General features: G+C 37.3%; 1 protein-coding gene across 1 annotated transcript; it reads left to right on the forward strand.

Annotated features, from left to right (window-relative positions):
• Window positions 1-2,247: 2,247 nt before the first annotated feature.
• LOC150053227 (olfactory receptor 5P76-like) lies at window positions 2,248-3,192 on the forward strand. Its single transcript, XM_090348975.1, has one exon. It carries the CDS (start codon window positions 2,248-2,250, stop codon window positions 3,190-3,192), a length of 945 nt encoding a protein of 314 aa, XP_090205101.1.
• The last annotated feature ends 14,623 nt before the right edge of the window (window positions 3,193-17,815 follow it).

The raw sequence follows: 17,815 nt of genomic DNA on the forward strand, positions 1-17,815 counted from the left end.
TACCTGTTTATAAATCTGATTTTTAGAGGGTCAAGCATGGCGTGCAAAATGTTTGGTACATATATTCAGCAGATTTAGAGTTAAGGTTCAATACAGCCACAAGCTCAGAAATCCTTCCTAGACTTTTTAGTGTGTACTTTATACAAATATACATTATGTTCAAAGTGACTGCTTCATGTTTAAAATTGCCACTGAGAAATCATTATTACAGTAGGAAGTTATTTGTTTTAATTGAGCGAACATTATAGTGCTTGATACTAATGTTCCCCCCCCCAGTGATTGCATTGTTATTTCAATGTACTTGCTAAAACGTAATTACTCATTTCAAATATATTAAAAATACCCAACAAACGTAACAATTAGTAAAGCTATCTCCTTTATAGCAGTAATTTAGAACATTTATCTGCTATCAGAATTACATTTATTACTTCTTAAAAAGAATTATATTCAACTGACAATGACTTCACTTGCCAATCTAGGCATTTCTAACACAAGTTAGAATTAAGAAGGTTAAACAAATATGTTTTATATTTATTGTAGGGTGTACTATACTTGGTGCTTACTATAATTTAATTTTATTGTTGCATAATATGAAAGTTACATATCTGACTTGGGCCGGTGGTTCGTGCCTGTAATTCTAGCTACTCAGGAACCTGAGTTCTGAGGATCAAGGTTCAAAGACAGCCTGGGCATAAAAGGACCTGAGACTCTTATCTCCAATTAACCTTCAGAAATCGGGAAGTGGGGCATGGCTTACAGGTAGGGCAGTAGCCTTGAGCTTGAAGAGCTCGAGGACATGCCCAGGTGGAGTTCAAGCCCATGATCCCCATCCCCCACACACAAAAGTTGCATATCTGAGTCTGGCACTTACCCAAATACAAAAATGTAACTTGTTACGCAATCAAAGCAAGTTATGCAGTCTTCTTTAACCCCTTCAAAGTCAATTCTACATGATAAAGAATATATTATCACCTTGGTGCCAATGGTTCAGGATGGTAATCCTAGCTAGTCAGGAGGCTAAGAACTGAGGATCAAGGTTCAGAGTCAGATCTGAGGATGAAGGTTCAGAGTCAACAAAGGCATAGTCCAAGATACTCACCCCCACACTTTTTTGACAGTCTTGGGCTTGAACTCAAGGCCTGAGAACTGCCCTTGGGCTTTTTCAAGGCTAGAGCTCTATCACTTGTGTCACAGCACCCCTTCCGGCTGTTTCTATGTGTGGTACCAAGGAATAATAAGTGGGTCTTTGTGCATGCTAGGCAAGCACTCTAGCACTAGGCCATACTTCCAGGCAATATTTTCTTTCTTGTTCCTTTTTTCCTCAAGATATTCTTGTCTCTACTTACCTACCAAAAAGCTTGAAGTGCAGATGTGGCTGAATTGTTAGAGCCTTGAGTGAAAAAGGCTCAGGGACGGGGCCCAGGACAGACATATGAAGAAAATAACATTTTTGTAACATGTAATAAACTATATGTTTAAGACATAGTTCTATAGGTATACAATTTTAGTTGCTTATTAAGAATTTGGCAAGCACATATATATGCATATGTATGTATATTTATCCAGTATGTAAATATATTTTAACTACTATTTGAGCTTTCCTTGTAAGAACCTATTTATGTTATTTTTTAGCAGTATACTCAGTCCTCCTTGTGGTTTTATTCATCTATTTTGAATTTTTATTTTCCTTTAAAACAACATATCATGCTGATTTAGTAAGAGGGAAATATAAAAGGAAAGAAAATGTAGGATAGAATTTTGAGGGTAGTTTTTCTAAAATCACTATGTATCCATGACATATGAACCCTCAGCCTAATTTTAACTATGTTCTAAATCTAAGTGCCAGTGATTGTATATAGAGATTCCCTTCTTGAATACTTTATTGTTAAACACATCATTTGAAATATGATGTAAAAATCAATGTTAATATATTCTTTCATAAAAAAACAGTGTGATAAAGAGGTCAGAATCAGAAAAAAAATTGTAAATTATAGATGCAAATGTATACTGGTACTTGAATATGCTCATGATGACATTCAATATGCAGTAAGAAAGTGGGGACAAAAACATGAGAAGGGGTATCAAAAATGTGTGTGAAGTAATGTACCCTCTGTCTGGTGAATATAACTGTTATCTTTCTATTAATTACACTAAAAAATTAAAAAAGAAAAATGAAATCACTGCATTTATAAATTTTTATGTAATCTATTCATCCTAGAATTGTTCTGGAAGCAGCTCCATGGTCTGATGGATTCCCTGGGGGATGGGAACCACACTGCAGTGACAGAGTTCATTCTGCTGGGTTTAACACATGATCCAGTCCTTCGAGTCTTCCTCTTCATCATCATCCTCTGCATCTACCTGGTGACCATATGTGGAAATCTCTGCACAATCCTGCTCATCAGAGTCTCCACTCAGCTCCACCACCCCATGTACTTTTTCCTCAGCAATTTAGCTTTTGCTGACATGATCTTTTCATCCTCTGTCACACCCAACATGCTGGTCAACTTCCTGGTGGACAAAAACAGGATTTCCTACCATGGATGTGGCATTCAGCTTGCTACAGTTGTTTTCTTTGGGGCAGTTGAATGCTTTCTTCTGGCTGCCATGGCCTACGATCGCTTTGTGGCCATCTGCAACCCACTTCTCTATTCAACCAAAATGTCCACACAAGTCTGTGTGCAGTTACTTATAGTGGCTTACACCAGTGGTTGTTTTAATGCTTCATCCTTTACTGTTTCTTTCTTTTCTTTAGTGTTCTGTGGATGCAATACTGTCAATCATTTCTTCTGTGATTTTGCTCCTCTACGTGAGGTTGCCTGTTCTGAAGACAGTGTCCTCATACTTCTTTCCACATTTACTGCTGGCTTCATTGTTGCCTTCACAGTGATTGTGATAGCTGTGTCCTACATCTACATCCTCATCACCATCCTGAAGATGCGCTCCACCGAGGGCCGCCACAAGGCCTTCTCCACCTGCACCTCCCACCTCACCGCTGTCACTCTGTTCTATGGGACAGTCACATTCATCTATGTGCTGCCCAAGTCCAGCTACTCCACTGACCAGAATAAGGTGATATCTGTGTTCTACATGGTGGTGATCCCCATGTTGAACCCCATCATCTACAGCCTCAGGAATAATGAGGTTAAGGGGGCTCTGAAGAGACAGCTGGGGAGGAAAAGGTTTTCTTAGCCAGGTTTGGTATTTTCTAAGCTTCATTATAGAAATAATCATTGTAACTATACCTCAAAGTAAATTGACTTTTTGAGATGGTCCTATTGTGAAATCTTTGTTAGGCGCAATTCATGTTGAGATCATATACCAACCAAGGTTTGGAATGCTGTTAGGAAATCTTACTGTGTTTATGATTAAGAACATAAACTCTTCTTGTAAAACAAAAGTTGGTAAGAATTCCATAACAGTTTCCCCCACACCAAAAAAAGCATTTACTATGATGTATTAGTTTGGATCGTAAGTTCACTGAAGACCCACAAAATTAGCTAATTTCAGTTCCTTATATGATTTTGGGTAGTGGCGAAGGGTTAAAATAGGGACACTTAACTCATTGATTAAAAGCATTCTTTCTCTTGAGCTACACAAATACAGGTATTTGTCTTTTAAAGTTTACTTCTAAAGTGCCTTGTAAGCTTTCCCCATTCCTCTTTAGGCCTTTTTTTTGTATTTTATGTTGAACATTGTATTTTAATGTAGCTTATTTATAAGCTTTTTGTTTCTTTGGCTTGATCTACTCTCCTAGTTATGTATTCTATTACATTTTTAATGTGATAAAGGATTTCTGACTCATTGATTTTTATTATTTAAATTATAATATTTTGAGCTGGCTTCTGGTGGCTTATGCTTGTAATCCTAACTACTCAGGAGGCTAAGATCTGAGAATTGTGATTCAAAGCTGGCCCAGGCAGGGAAGTCCATAAGACTCTCATCTCCAATTAACTACCAATAGAAAAAAAAGCTGGAAGTAGAGCTGTTGCTCAAGGGGTAGTGTGCTAGCCTTGAGCAGCAAAGCTCAAGGACTGGGTTTAGGCTCTAAGTTCAAGCCCCTGGATTCCCCCCGATCCCCCACACAAATGTGGTCACACATCCACACACTCACATCCACACACACACACACACACACACACTGTATATATATATATATATGTATACATACATATTTATGTTGTGTTTTGTACAGCCTAGTTAATAGTTTTATAATTTTGTCAAATTCTTTTTTCAAAGGCATAGTAAATACTGCAAAGTTCATAGTGATATCATTTTTATATTATCTGTAGATGATATACAATTTTGGGGGGGCTCTAGTACTGGCCACACAGTGTGTAGCACATTTCTCAAAAATACAGCTCAGGATCTTCCAATTTCCTCTATGATCTAGTATGAAATACTAAGCAGTACATTTGTCCACAATTCTATCCTGAAGCTGCCTGGTATTTATTTAATGAGCATCATGACATTTATTGTTACTGTCAGGGAAAGCAAATTAACAGAATATTTTGACTTTAATCAAAATCTGATTATTTTTGATTACTTCAATTTCTCTCTTGAAAACTATATATTCTTGGTAGAATAAACCTAATCTCATATTAATATATTCTGATGTTCATATACTGCTGATAAAGTTGCTAATATTCTGTAATTTTTTTGCCTATTTTCATAAAAATGAAGTTGGGATATAATTGCATCTTCTTTTTTGCTTGTTAGGTTTTAGTATTAAGACATCTCAGATGCTATTATTGAATTGAAATATGCACTCTTTAGTCTCAATGAACATATATAATAATGGAATTATTATTTCCCTGAATGTCTTTAGCTTTTAAATAAAATTTAATAGTAAAGAATTGTTTTTAGCATTTTTCTTTTTCATACTGAAATTTTCAAATAACAAATGATCCTGCTGTTTTGTTCTGTTCTGTTTGTTTTGTTCTGGACTAATTATTTGAATTAGTTCTATTTTTTTAATTATTCAGTTTACCTATATTGCCCATTGATACATACAAAAGCTTATAATTACTTGCATTCCTAATAATTGCTGTAAAAGCAATATTGGTATTGCTTTTTTTTGGTCAGGTGTTAGGCTTTAATTCTGGGCATATACTCTGTCCTTGAGCTCTTCAGCTCAAGGTTAGTGCTCTACCACTTGAGCCACAGCGCCACTTCCTTGTATTGCATTTTAATTTCCTCATTTTGCTATTTGCACTTTGTATTTTCATTTTATTTTTGCATAAAAGGTAATAAAATCAGAGTAAGGAACCACATATTTATCTATTTTCTTTTTTATTGTATGTTGACTTTCTATTTAATTAATTTCTGTGATTAATTTTATAGTTATTTTCATTTTTGTACCATTTCTTTAATACTATTCTTTGTAACTAATTGAAATAAATGTAAATCTTATAGCTTTTAATATTCTTTTTTCCTTTTTTAAAATTGTAATTAATACAAGGGTTATGGTTATAATCGCCAGATAGAATGTACATTACTTCACCAGCACTGATACCCCACCTTCTCATGTTTAGCTTTTAATATTCTTATAGAATGCAATTTACTTTATAAACTTACTGAGTTCTGTAACCAGTATGTTGTATCAAATTTCTTTCTCCTCTCTTTTTCTTTTTCCATCTATGTTGAATGTTCATGAGCTTCTTTCTTTACTTCATTTCTCCTTCTCATCAAAATGGTAACGCACAGTGCATCTAGTGTATATCAATACATTCTTGTTATGTCATAGTGACAGCCTCACGGTCCTCATGTCCAATCTCAGTTGCACAGAAACTCTAAAATTAGAGTCTTAGAAACTCATGAATGAAGAGCTAAAGCCTTCTTTCCCTTTTAATAAAGGAATATTTTTGATTGTGTGGATCTATATATTCTGAAATTAGTGTTTCTGTTTCCATCATTTCTATGGACTCTTCTTGGTGCCTTGATTTCTTTTAATAACTGAGAGATCTAATTACAGCTTTGGTCATTTATTTGTATATTCATTTTACCCTGATATAATATGAGTTTTCTCAGGGGGTTGATTATGGAAAGGTTTGAGATTTCCAAGAGCATTGTGGTTGCATAACTGTGCAAGGACCTATTACTTCCAATTTCCCCCCCGTCCTGAAAATATATATGAGGTGTGTCAAATTTTTCACATTACCTTCACCTAGTTATTTTAAATTTTGGCCTATCATACAAAAGCAATACAAAATCTTCAGCCTGTACTAGTGCCCTGTGCTAGTAAGACCTTTTTCTGACTTGTCAAATTCTGTTGTCACAAAGAAATACTTCAATGCTATGCATACTTTCTGTGATCCCCTATTGTCTGGTTATGCAGCTTCTTATTTTCTGTAAGTCAAATAACATATTTATGACATAACATTTCATCATTGGTTTCAGTTGTGCTCGTCATGGGATTAATTAAAATGACCCAAACTGATATTATTGGTCAGGAACCCATATGAGTGGGATATTGCACTAGCAGCCCTGTGGAGACATGGCACCACGTTGAATTTGAACTGTCCTCACATCCTGCCATCCATGCTCAGGTGCTTAGTGGCCACTGAGATCTGAACTGACCACTCTGGTCCCTGGCACATCATCTTCTCACACTTGCCTCTGTTTATTTTGCCTCCATGGAATTTATTCCTGTTTTATAATAATGTATATGGCTTAAGTTTCCTTAAACCTGGATCCTACAGTGAAATGTGTATTCTACCTTGCCTATTTATCATTGTAACATGAAAAGTGGGAACAGTTTCTTGAATATAAGAATTATTCGCAACGTTTCCTTAATGTATGAAAGAAGACATGAATGACTAAAAAAACTAGTATCTTTGGATTTGCCACAAAATTAGGTGGAATTTGGTCCTGAAGCACTTTAAGCAGAGGAGAAGCAAAGCCATGTACATAATGGTTGTCAGCTCATAAAGATGTCTTTCCAGGGCTCAATAACAGATGTAAGGGAAGGAATGTCGAGTCACGGCATGTGGATCAGTCCCTGAAGTCAATCTAAGAGTGTAGAAGTAACAGTGTCTCTGTCATCAGTCTATAAACTGAATGGTTTTCTTGGATATTGTTTGTTTTTCTTTGACTAGGTCATTCGAAGCCCTGGAACTCAATGCTTTGTCCAGCAGAAGAATTCACCTCATTGACCAGAAAGTGGAATTTACAAATCCATCAATGATAGTTACTTCTATTCTTCTCTTGGAACCCCATAATTTGGCCAGAGGGAGAGTTAGGAACATAGACTGTTGTACCCGAATTTCTAGAACCCCAAAAAGACCACCAGAGACCACAGCCAAAGCTAAAAAGCAGGGGTTCGTTTATTTTCGAGTCCGGACTCAGGCCTCCGCGTACCAACAGCCGGCAATGCTGAAAGGCCCTGAGCAAGAACTTTACACCGCTTTTAAAGGAGAATCACAATTAACCACTGGTCGAATTAGAACTCAGGTGTCTAACCGCTGAGTACCAAGCTATTACCACCTGGGGTTCAAGTACATGGGCCCTAAACAAGGGGGAGGGGGTCATTCCCAGAACTTGGAACAATCTTGGCACAACAAGACCAGAATGTTATGATTCCACAAAGGTCACTCCCAAAGATACCTTTTATTTTACAAAACAGATTTCCAAAAAATTTTCTCTCTGGTTCCTCCTTACATTTCTCTTATAGTATACTGGGTCATAAATATACCTACTATGTTCATCTCAGGATAAATTGGTGTTGATACAATAAAGTGATGGGAATATGTGTAGTCATTTCTCCATTACTGTAAGTAATTTAGATAATCAACTTGCAGTGATTAAAAAAATTACTTTGGCACACAGGTTTGGGTGCTTGGTGGCATCTGATAGCAGGGACACGGTAGGGCAAATCATTCACCCACAATGCCCTTTCATACCTCTCAACCCTTCTATCACTACCCAATAGGACACAAGGAATCACAAGTTAAGTAACTTTATAGACCTTAGCTTAATATCTAAACTATAATCAGATTTAACAAACTGAATATACAGCAGTGAACACTGAAAAACATAAAGAAAACTTAAAAATATTTCAGCAAAGTTTGTTTATGAAAAGAGTTTATGTTTTTAATATAGATTTAGTGAGGTTTTATACAACCTTACAAAACTCTTATTTACTACAGTATCTGAAAACTACCACTATCTTTACTTAAAGTTTCACCATGAATAGTTGCATATCAATAATACATAAAATTTGGAGACTCATTTTTTAGTGTGTATTAATTACCAAAGGGTTTTTATTGTTATATTTCTGCATATGCATATAATGTACTTTGATAAAGTTTATTCTCTCTTTAAAAAATATAAGCATACAATCCTTTCAGTTTTTAAATTAAGTAAACATCAAGGCGCCAGTAGTTTGGCCTAGTAGTTGAGTGCTTGCCTAGCACGCACAAAGACCCAGGTTCAATTCCTCAGTTCCACATTCTTAGGGAAAAAAAGCTGGAAATGGTGCTGATGCTCAAGTGGTAGAGCTCTATCCTTGAGAAAATCCAAGGACACTGCTCAGGCCCTGAGCTCAAGCCTAGAACTGGAAAAAAAATCCCTATCAAGTATAATTATAATTGATTTTTGGTGTGTTTGTATAAATAGCTGCCAGACATAACAATATGATTAAGCTATGAGGAAAATGAACATTTTAGGTCCAGGAGACAAAGGATGCATCTTTCCCTTACATGTGGTAAGTATATATAGTTAATAAAAAATAAGTACATGCATTGGGTGGTATGCAAGTATGTATAAATATATTGACTGAAATATGGTAACTTTAAGGGAGAACTCAATTGTGAATATATACATTAAAAAAATTATTGTAGAGCTGGGAAGGTGGCTTAGTGGTAGAGTGCTTGCCCAGCATGCATGAAGCCCTGAATTCAATTCCTCAGTACCAAAAGCCAAAAGGGGCATTGTTGCTCCAGTGGTAGGGTGCTAGCCTTGAGTAAGTGAAGCTCAGGAACAGTTCCCAGACCCTGTCTCAAGCTCCAGGACTGGCAAAAAATGTTTTTTGTAAAGGTGATGTACAGAGGGATTACAGTTACATAACTCATGTAATGAGTACATTTCCTTTCAAGAAGTGTCATCTGCTGCCTTCTCTCCCATGTCCCCGCCAGCTCTAACTTATATAGTCCATAGAGTGTCCTCTAGTGATTATCATTGCCGAATCAGCTTATCCTTTGTCCCAACATTTCTGTGCATCCCTTTCCCCTTATATACAAGACAAAGGGACAGAAATCAAATACAGTTACAAAAGTGACAAACCAAAGGGGGAAAAAAAGGAAAAACAAATTACAGGCTTCTAGGCCTGATTTCCTTCCACCTTACCACTAGAGAAAAAAGAAAACTCCTACAGAGTGACAAGTATTACACCAAACTGTAGCAGATGCCCTGGGCTCCCATTGCCACTGTGTGCTTGGGGAGCCTGGATGAGGAGGTCAGTGAACACTCCTGTGGGGAATATTCTCCAGGAAGGGCCCGTGGTCAACACTCACATGCCAAAGGATAGAGTCACTAGCCAGCATTAAGGTTATGGATTTGTTGAATTCTTGAGTAAGGAAGATGCTGACTCTGCCATTAACACTATGAACATGATCAAGTATTATTAGAATCCCATCCAGGCGAACAAGGCACCAGCTCATAACAAAAACCTGGATGTAGTATAGCTCTGAGTGCCTACAATAACAAATTGGAAAAATCACAAACAAACAATTTAATGTGTCATCTTAAGCACCTGGAAAAAGAGCAACAAACCAACCCTAATCCCAGTAGAAGGAAGCAAATTATTAAAATCAAAGCAGAATTAAATGAATTGGAGTCCAAAAAAAAAACTATAGAAAGAATCAACAAAACAAGGAGTTGGTTCTTTGAAAAAATTAACAAAATTGACAGACCCTTACCAAATCTTACCAAAAAAAGAAGGGAACATACTCAAATAAACAAAATCACAGACGAGAATGGTCATATCACAATAGAAATTACCAAGATCCAGAGCATCATGAGGGAATACTTCTCAAACCTTTATGCCAACAAATTTGAGAATCTAGAAGAAATGGATGAATTCCTAGCCAATATTAACATAACCACACTGAACCAAGAAGAACTAACCCAACTAAACAGACCTATTTCAAGCACTGAATTAAAAATGGCAATAAGAGACCTTCCACCTAAGAAAAGCCCAGGGCCAGATGGATTCACAGCTGAATTCTATAAGGTCTTCAAAGCAGAGCTCACACCAATACTCCTCAAGCTCTTCAACGAAATTGAAAATGAAGGTTCTTTACCAAACTCATTCTATGAAGCCAGTATACCCTCATCCCCAAACCAGACAGAGATTCATCAAAGAAAGAGAACTATAGACCTATTTCTTTGATGAACATCAATGCAAAACTTCTCAACAAAATACTGGCCAACCGTCTACAACAACTCATCAAAAAAATTATGCACTATAATCAAACAGGTTTCATCACAGGGAGGCAAAGCTGGTTCAACATATGCAAATCAATTAATATAATTCAACACATCAACAGGAGCAAGGACAAAAATCACATGATTGTCTCAATAGATGCAGAAAAGGCTTTTGGCAAGATCCAACACCCCTTTAGGTTAAAAGCTCTGGAGAAACTAGGAATCCATGGAACATTCCTCAATATAATAAAGGCTGTGTATGACAAACCCACAGCTATATTATACTTAATGGAGAAAAGCTAAAGCCATTCCCTCTAAAATCAGGAACGAGACAAGGATGCCCACTCTCTCCATTCCTCTTTAACATAGTAATAGAATTCCGAGCCAGAGCAATAAGCAAGAAGCAAGCATAAAGGGGACCCAAATAGGGAAAGAGGAAGTGAAACTTTCTCTCTTTTCAGATGACATGATTCTGTACTTAGAGAACCCTATAGACTAATGGAATAGAACTGAAGACCCAGATATTAAACCACAGACCTGTGGTCACCTAATCTTTGACAGGGGAGCCAAAAAAATAGAACGGAAGAAAGATAGCCTCGTCAACAAATGTTGCTGGCAGAAAACTAAAGTTGGATCCTTCTTTGTCACCCTGCACTAGGATTAACTCCAAATGGATCAAAGACCTCGAAGTAAAAGCTGATACACTGAACATTTTACAAGAAGGAATAAGAGATACACTAGGTCTCCTTGGCACAGGTCAAAACTTTCTTAATAAGGACCAAGAAACACAACAAATCAGAGAAAGGCTGGATAAGTGGGACTGCATTAAACTGCACAGCTTCTGTATGGTAAAGGACATAGCTAGCAAACTAACTAGAAAGCCTACAGAGTGGGAGAAAATCTTCACTAACCATACAACAGACAAAGGCCTCATATCTAAAATATATCAACAGCTCAAAAAATTGAATCACTCCAAAACTAATCTCCAAAGAAATAATCATCCCATTAAAAGATGGGCCAAAGACTTAAAGAAAGTCTTCTCTGAAGAAGAAATAAAAATGGCTATAGACACAAGAAGAAATGCTCAACATCTCGGGCCATAAAAGAAATGCAAATCAAAACAACTCTAAGATTCCACTTCACTCCAGTTAGAATGGCCATGATCAAGAAGTCTAATAACAACAGATGCTGGAGGGGATGTGGCCAGGAGGGATCACTACTACACTGTTGGTGGGAGTGCAAACTCATTCAACCACTATGGAAAGCAGTATGGCAGTTCCTCAAAAGACTAAACATAGAGCTCCCCTATGACCCAGCAATTCCACTACTTGGCATTTACCCAATTGTCCGGAAACAAGGACAGACTAAATCCACTAGCACAATGATGTTCATTGTAGCACTATTTACCATAGCAAAGATATGGAACCAACCTAGATGTCCCTCACTTGATGAGTGGATCAACAAGATTTGGTATTTATACATAATGGAATTCTATGCTGCTGTCAGAAAGAACGATATTGCCCCATTTGTAAGGAAATGGAAAGACTTAGAAAAAAACCATATTAAGTGAAGTAAGCCAGACGCATAGGCTCAATGGTGTCCCTTATTTGTCATAATCAGTAGAAACCTTGGGCTCTCCTAGCAGAGATTCACAATAGAACAAAATCTAGATGCATAAGGCCATATAGTATGATGCTAAATGAAAGGACCTTCAGGATATAGGAACAAAAGCCATATAATGAGTGATTATTGTTTTTAATGTACTATGTTATCTCTCATCTCTTTTGCTGTCCCTTGGTTATCTCATATTATTTCAGTATTTCACCTTGTTATGTATTTTATATATGCTTAATTGGTTATTTGAAATAGGAGAGGGAAGGGGGGAAATCAAGTTTTGGGGGGGGAGGGGAGGAGGGAAATGGGGACCATGACATGAGAAAGGGTATCAATATTTGTGAAGTAATGTACCTTCTATCTGGTGAATATAATGTAAGGCTTCCATTAATTACAATAAAAAATATATGAAAAAAAAACCCTGGATGTAGGGGCCAACACTTTCATCGGGAATCTGGACCCAGAGATTGATGAGAAGCCGCTTTGTGATATTTTCAGAACTTTTGGAATCATCTTTAAAAACCACTGAAATTATGCAGACTCTGACTCAGGAAACCGCCAAGGTTAAGCTTGCATTCACTTTGCTTCATTTGCTGCTTCAGCTGCAGCAATTGAGACCATGAATGGGCAGTATCTCTGTAACAGCCCTATCACAGCCTCTTAGGCTTTCAAGAAGGACTCTAAAGGTGAGTGGCATGGCTCAGCCCCTGAACGACTTCTGGCAGCCCAGAACCCTCATTCCCAGGCTGAGGGACCTCATCAGCTGTTTGCAGATGCCCTCCCCCCCTTCATCTTCTGCCCTGAATCCCGTGGTATCTTCATTGGGATCTGGGCTTCTTCCTCTAAGCATGCTGTCTCCCTGGCTCCTTCCCACCTCCAGTACCACCTGGAATAAACCCAGCCATGTCCCCCACCATCAATGCCTCCTGGGACTGGAGGACATGTCCCCCCTTCACCAGGAATTCCAGGGGCTTTAACATCCTGGTCATGGACATTCACATCTACATCCATTCGCACCAGTGCGGATGCCCCATCCAGGGATGTCTCATTTGCAGCTGGACCACCGTGGCAACTATGGCCTAAGGCGTCCCCCATGCTGGGCCTCCAGGCTCTAGGGGGCAGCCTCCATCCTGCCTACCACCTGGAGTATCTCATCCTGGACCTCCCTCAATGGGCATGCTCCCCTCTCAGAGCCTCCATTTGCCTCTCCCATGGATCACCCAGTTCTATGCTCCCAGGTGGCATATGCGTAGGCCCTGTCCATGGATGCCTCCTCATGGTTACATTGACCTTTCTTGATTCCCCACCCAGATCCACTCCTTGACCTCCAGTTCCCCCTAGAGGTCCACTTCCCTGTCCTCTCCCTCAGTAAATCCTCCTTCTTCCTCTTTTTATATCTGCCCTATGTCATTCCATTTCTTGGGCCACTCAGAGTTGCTCTAGCTCGTTGGGGCTAATGTAGTAATCACTTAGCTTCTGCTCTCCTCCCCTTTTCTAATGTTAATTATTGTAAAGAAGGTTTTTTTTAAAAAAAAAATTGGTCTTAAGTGTTTTGCAGATGGTCAGAGGATAAAAAAACTATGCACTGTGTTTTTTTTCTTTGAATCACACACAGTGCAATACAAAAACTTCTTGTTGCTGTTTCTAGGAGTTCCCTTTGATAAGCATCATTTCATATGGTTAAATGCACATAGCTTCTAAGCTCTTGTGATAATCTCCTAATTATCCTTTGGTCCCACTGCGTGAATATTTAGAGTGCTGTTTTGTTGCTTATGTTCAAGAGTATTTATTCATCTTTTTTTCAATGTAATCTCCTTTTTCAATCTTTATTGAACAGGTAATGTGCAGGAGGTTACAGTTACATAAGTAAGCTCATGAGTACATATGTTCTTATTTCATTACTTACTACATTGTAAAGTATTCTACATGTGGCTTATAATTTTGAGAAATCAAGAGTTAAAAGGAAGTGATGATCATTTTCTTTTGACAAGGAAATATTGATGCTGCACAGTATAAGAATTGTGGGAGATAATAAGAACAAAGCAAAATAAAATAAGCACCGAGGTGCATGTGTCATTTAAAATGTTATCTTTTACTATTCATTGGGTTTACTTGTAATATTATAGGAAGGTTCCAAATATTATGAATAAAGGAAACCATGCAGCCTATGTTTCTTTCGGTCTGACTTACTTCTCTCAGTAAATTTTTTTCCAAGTCTTTCCATTCCCTTGTGAATGGGGCAATGTCATTCTTTATGATGGAAGCATAGAATTAAATTTCATTCCATTTAGAATGGTCATTATCAAGAAAACTAACAATAATGCATGCAGGAAGGGATTTGGCCAAAAGAGAATACTACTACACTGTTGGCTGGAATGTAAAGTTTTTCAATGGGAAGCAATTTGGAGACTCCTCAAGAGACTATGGTTTTCCTTTATGACCCAGCAACGCTGGGCATTTGTCCGAATGACTACAAACCAGTTTGCACTAAAGCCATCAGGACAACCTCATTGCAGCATTGTTTACCATAGCTAAGATATGAAATCAACCTAGATGGCCCTCAGTGGTCAAATTACCACATTTTCTTGATCCATTAGTTCATTGAAAGGCCTATGGGCTGATTTCTTGGCTATGATAACAAGTATTGCAATTAAATAGGGTTGTGCTGTAGCTTTACTGTGGACTTGTTTGTGCTTTATTGGATAAATGTCCAGGAGTGGGATTGCTGGGTCATAGGAAAGCTCTATATTTTGTTTCTTGAGGAACTTCCATATTGTAAACACTGGTATTGTTTGTTTGCTTTTCTATTTTTAATTTTAATTTATTTTAAAGTAATGTACAGAGGGGTTACAGTCACTTAGTAAGGTAATCAGTACATTTCTTTCGAAGAGTATTACCCCTTCCCTCATTTTCTTTCCATCCCCGCTGGCTCTCCCCCCTGCCCCAGCTATAAAATTTATTTCCAACATAGTGTTGAGTGAATATTGCTGTAGTATTGGTTTACTCTTTGTCCCTTTCTCATTCCCAAATCAGAAAAAACCTTATATTTAAGACCAAGTATATGAAAATCAGAAACAGTGACCTTAGGAAATAATCCAGAAAAATGAGAGGCAAGGGAAATAACTGCAAAAAGTTCACTGAGAAAAGATAGGCAAAACAACTACATTAAGAAAAATCTCTTGTTTCCAAGAGCCATATAACATGTGACTGGTGTTCTTAATGTACTATGTTATTTCTCATCTCTTTTGTTGTTCCTTGGTTATCTCATATTGTTGCAATATCTTACCTTGTTATCTGATATATATATATATATATGTTTATTTGAAATATAATAGGGAAGGGGGGAAAACAAGATGAGGGGAGAGGGAGAGGGAAATGGGGACAAAAACACAAGAAAGGGTATCAATGTTTGTGAAGTAATGCAACTTCTATCTGGTGAATATAATGTAACGTTCTATTAATTACAATAAAAAAGAAAAATCTCTTGTTTCCAAATCATGGAGATCATGTTGATTAATGCGATTTTATGAGCTCTTATGTACATAGCTATTGTGCTACTGTGAACCTTCGCTAGGACTGTCTTCAGAACATACTAGTTATTAGAGATCAGGGAAAGTCAGAAGCATGTAGGTCAGTTCACGCCCACAATCTAATGGTTTAATTGTAGCAGCATCACTGTTACTGCTTTTTCTGGAAATTGCTTGTTTTTCTTTGACTTAATCCTCAGAAGCTCAGGAACTCCTTTTGCCAGCAGAACTCAGCTACCTTGACCAGAAAGTCCCTTCCCTTTCTTTACTTGGAACACTATAACTGGGTCAGAGCAAAAGGTTAGCAACACAGATCATAATGCTATGTACCCACAAACATCACTCCCAAAGATATTTTTTCTTTTAAAATGAGAAATTAATGTTTGAATTCAGGATCATTCAGGATGGTGACAAGGTGTTAATAATGTACAGAAATAGTAGAAAATACAGCCCAGCAGGATCGTATTCTTCACAGGGCTCTCTAAATTTGGTCATTATTTGCCGGGGCCTACTGGCAGCAAATTGGGGTTCCTGAAATAGGGGGCAGGGACTGGAAAAAATAGAAGAGAGACAAACATCGGGTCCGGGAGGTCTGCAGCCCAGGCAAAAACTGCAGCTCTGTTTATTATCAACTCAAAGCTTATATCCCTTCTTGAGACCAGGGTACTGCCAGGTGTTACATCCAGATGGTTAATCAGGGAACTGTTGGGGGTTACATTCATATGGTAAATCTCAGATCAATTGAACAGGAGAAGGCCAAAAAACAATAAGACAATCAAGCAATTATCTGATGCAAATCAAAGTACAGTTTGATTCCACTCTGGCTCCCAACAATTATTATGTACAACAGTTAAAAATTAGATGACTTTGGAGTATCTGTGTTTTCATGCATTCATAAATAGTATAAATGCACTATTACATTTTTATTATTTATACTATACAATCATAAAAAGCTTGAAGATTGCATGAATTAGAGAATGCTTTCCATACAAATGGTAGTTAAATTCTGAATAGATTATGAGACTTTATTTTTGAAACCCTTGCTCTGATACTTTGAGATTAAATTTGTAGCTTCAGGGCCAGTTTCTTTATGCTAAATTTTAGTGGGCTATAGTAGCTTTTCGAGTGATAGCCTATGAAAAAGAAGCAAATCTAAGTTCAAAAATTGCTCTATTACACTTCACAAAGTATGTTTTGTTAAGCAACAATAAGCAACTATTTCTGTTAAAAATTACATGGCCAATTTTTTTTTGAGATGTCATCACATCTTTTTTTATTGTTGGGATAATGTATAGAGGGGTTAGAGTTACATTTGTCAGGTAGTAGGTGCATTAGTTCTCACACATTGATACCCCTTCCCTATTTTTCCCATTTTCTCAATTTCCCTCCCTCCCTCAGTCCCAATCATCTTGTTTTTCCCCCAAAGATATTTTTCAGACAAGAAGAGTTTTCAGAAAAATTGTTCTGTTTCCTCCTTGCATTTCTCTTACAGTCTATTGAGTCATAAATATACTTACCAGGTTAATCCCAAGATAAACTGGTGTCGAAATAGATACAATAAAGAGATAGGACTATGTGCACTCACTTTTCCATTACTGTAACAAGTAGCTGAAATAACCAGCTTACAGCTATAAAAAGTTTCTGTTGGCATACAGGTTTGGAGAAGTCTTGTCCCTGATAAGTTCATATTGGGTCTTTGGTGGCACATCATGGAAGGGACATAGTAGGGAAAAACCATTCACTCTTGTGGTTAGTTAGTAAGCTGAAGGAGAGTAAACTGAAGGAGAATAATACCCTTTGATAGTTGATTCACAATAAGCCAAAGAACTTGCACTTAGCTCATCCTGGCAATGCTTCCATCACTACCCAATAGGACACAAGGAAACACAACTGAATTAACTACAGACCTTAGCTTAAGATCTAAACTATAAGACTTAACAACCTGCAGTTGTTATACAACAGTGAACACTGTTTGAAAAATATAAAGAAAACTTAAAAAAATGCAGCAAAAATTGTTTATGAAAACGGTTTATATTATTAATATAGATTCAGTGAGGTTTTGTGCAACTAACATATTAAAAACCTCTTATTTACTATGGGATCTGAAGACTACAATTATGTTTACTTAAAGCTTTGCCACGAATAGTTGCATGGCAATATGTAGAAGACAACCTCAGAGACTAACTTTCCTTTTACCTATATCTGTGGATTATTATTAGTAGAATAACAATTAGAAAGTAACAGGCCTC

The sequence above is a fragment of the Megascapheus bottae genome, chromosome 16 (assembly GCF_031878675.1).
Source record: "Megascapheus bottae isolate mThoBot1 chromosome 16, mThoBot2.hap1, whole genome shotgun sequence".
In the NCBI taxonomy this organism is placed as follows: domain Eukaryota; kingdom Metazoa; phylum Chordata; class Mammalia; order Rodentia; family Geomyidae; genus Megascapheus; species Megascapheus bottae.

What these genes read in the sequence shown, in the direction of transcription:
- LOC150053227 (XM_090348975.1), top strand. Translation starts at nt 2,248, where the DNA reads ATGGATTCCCTGGGGGATGGGAACCACACTGCAGTGACAGAGTTCATT.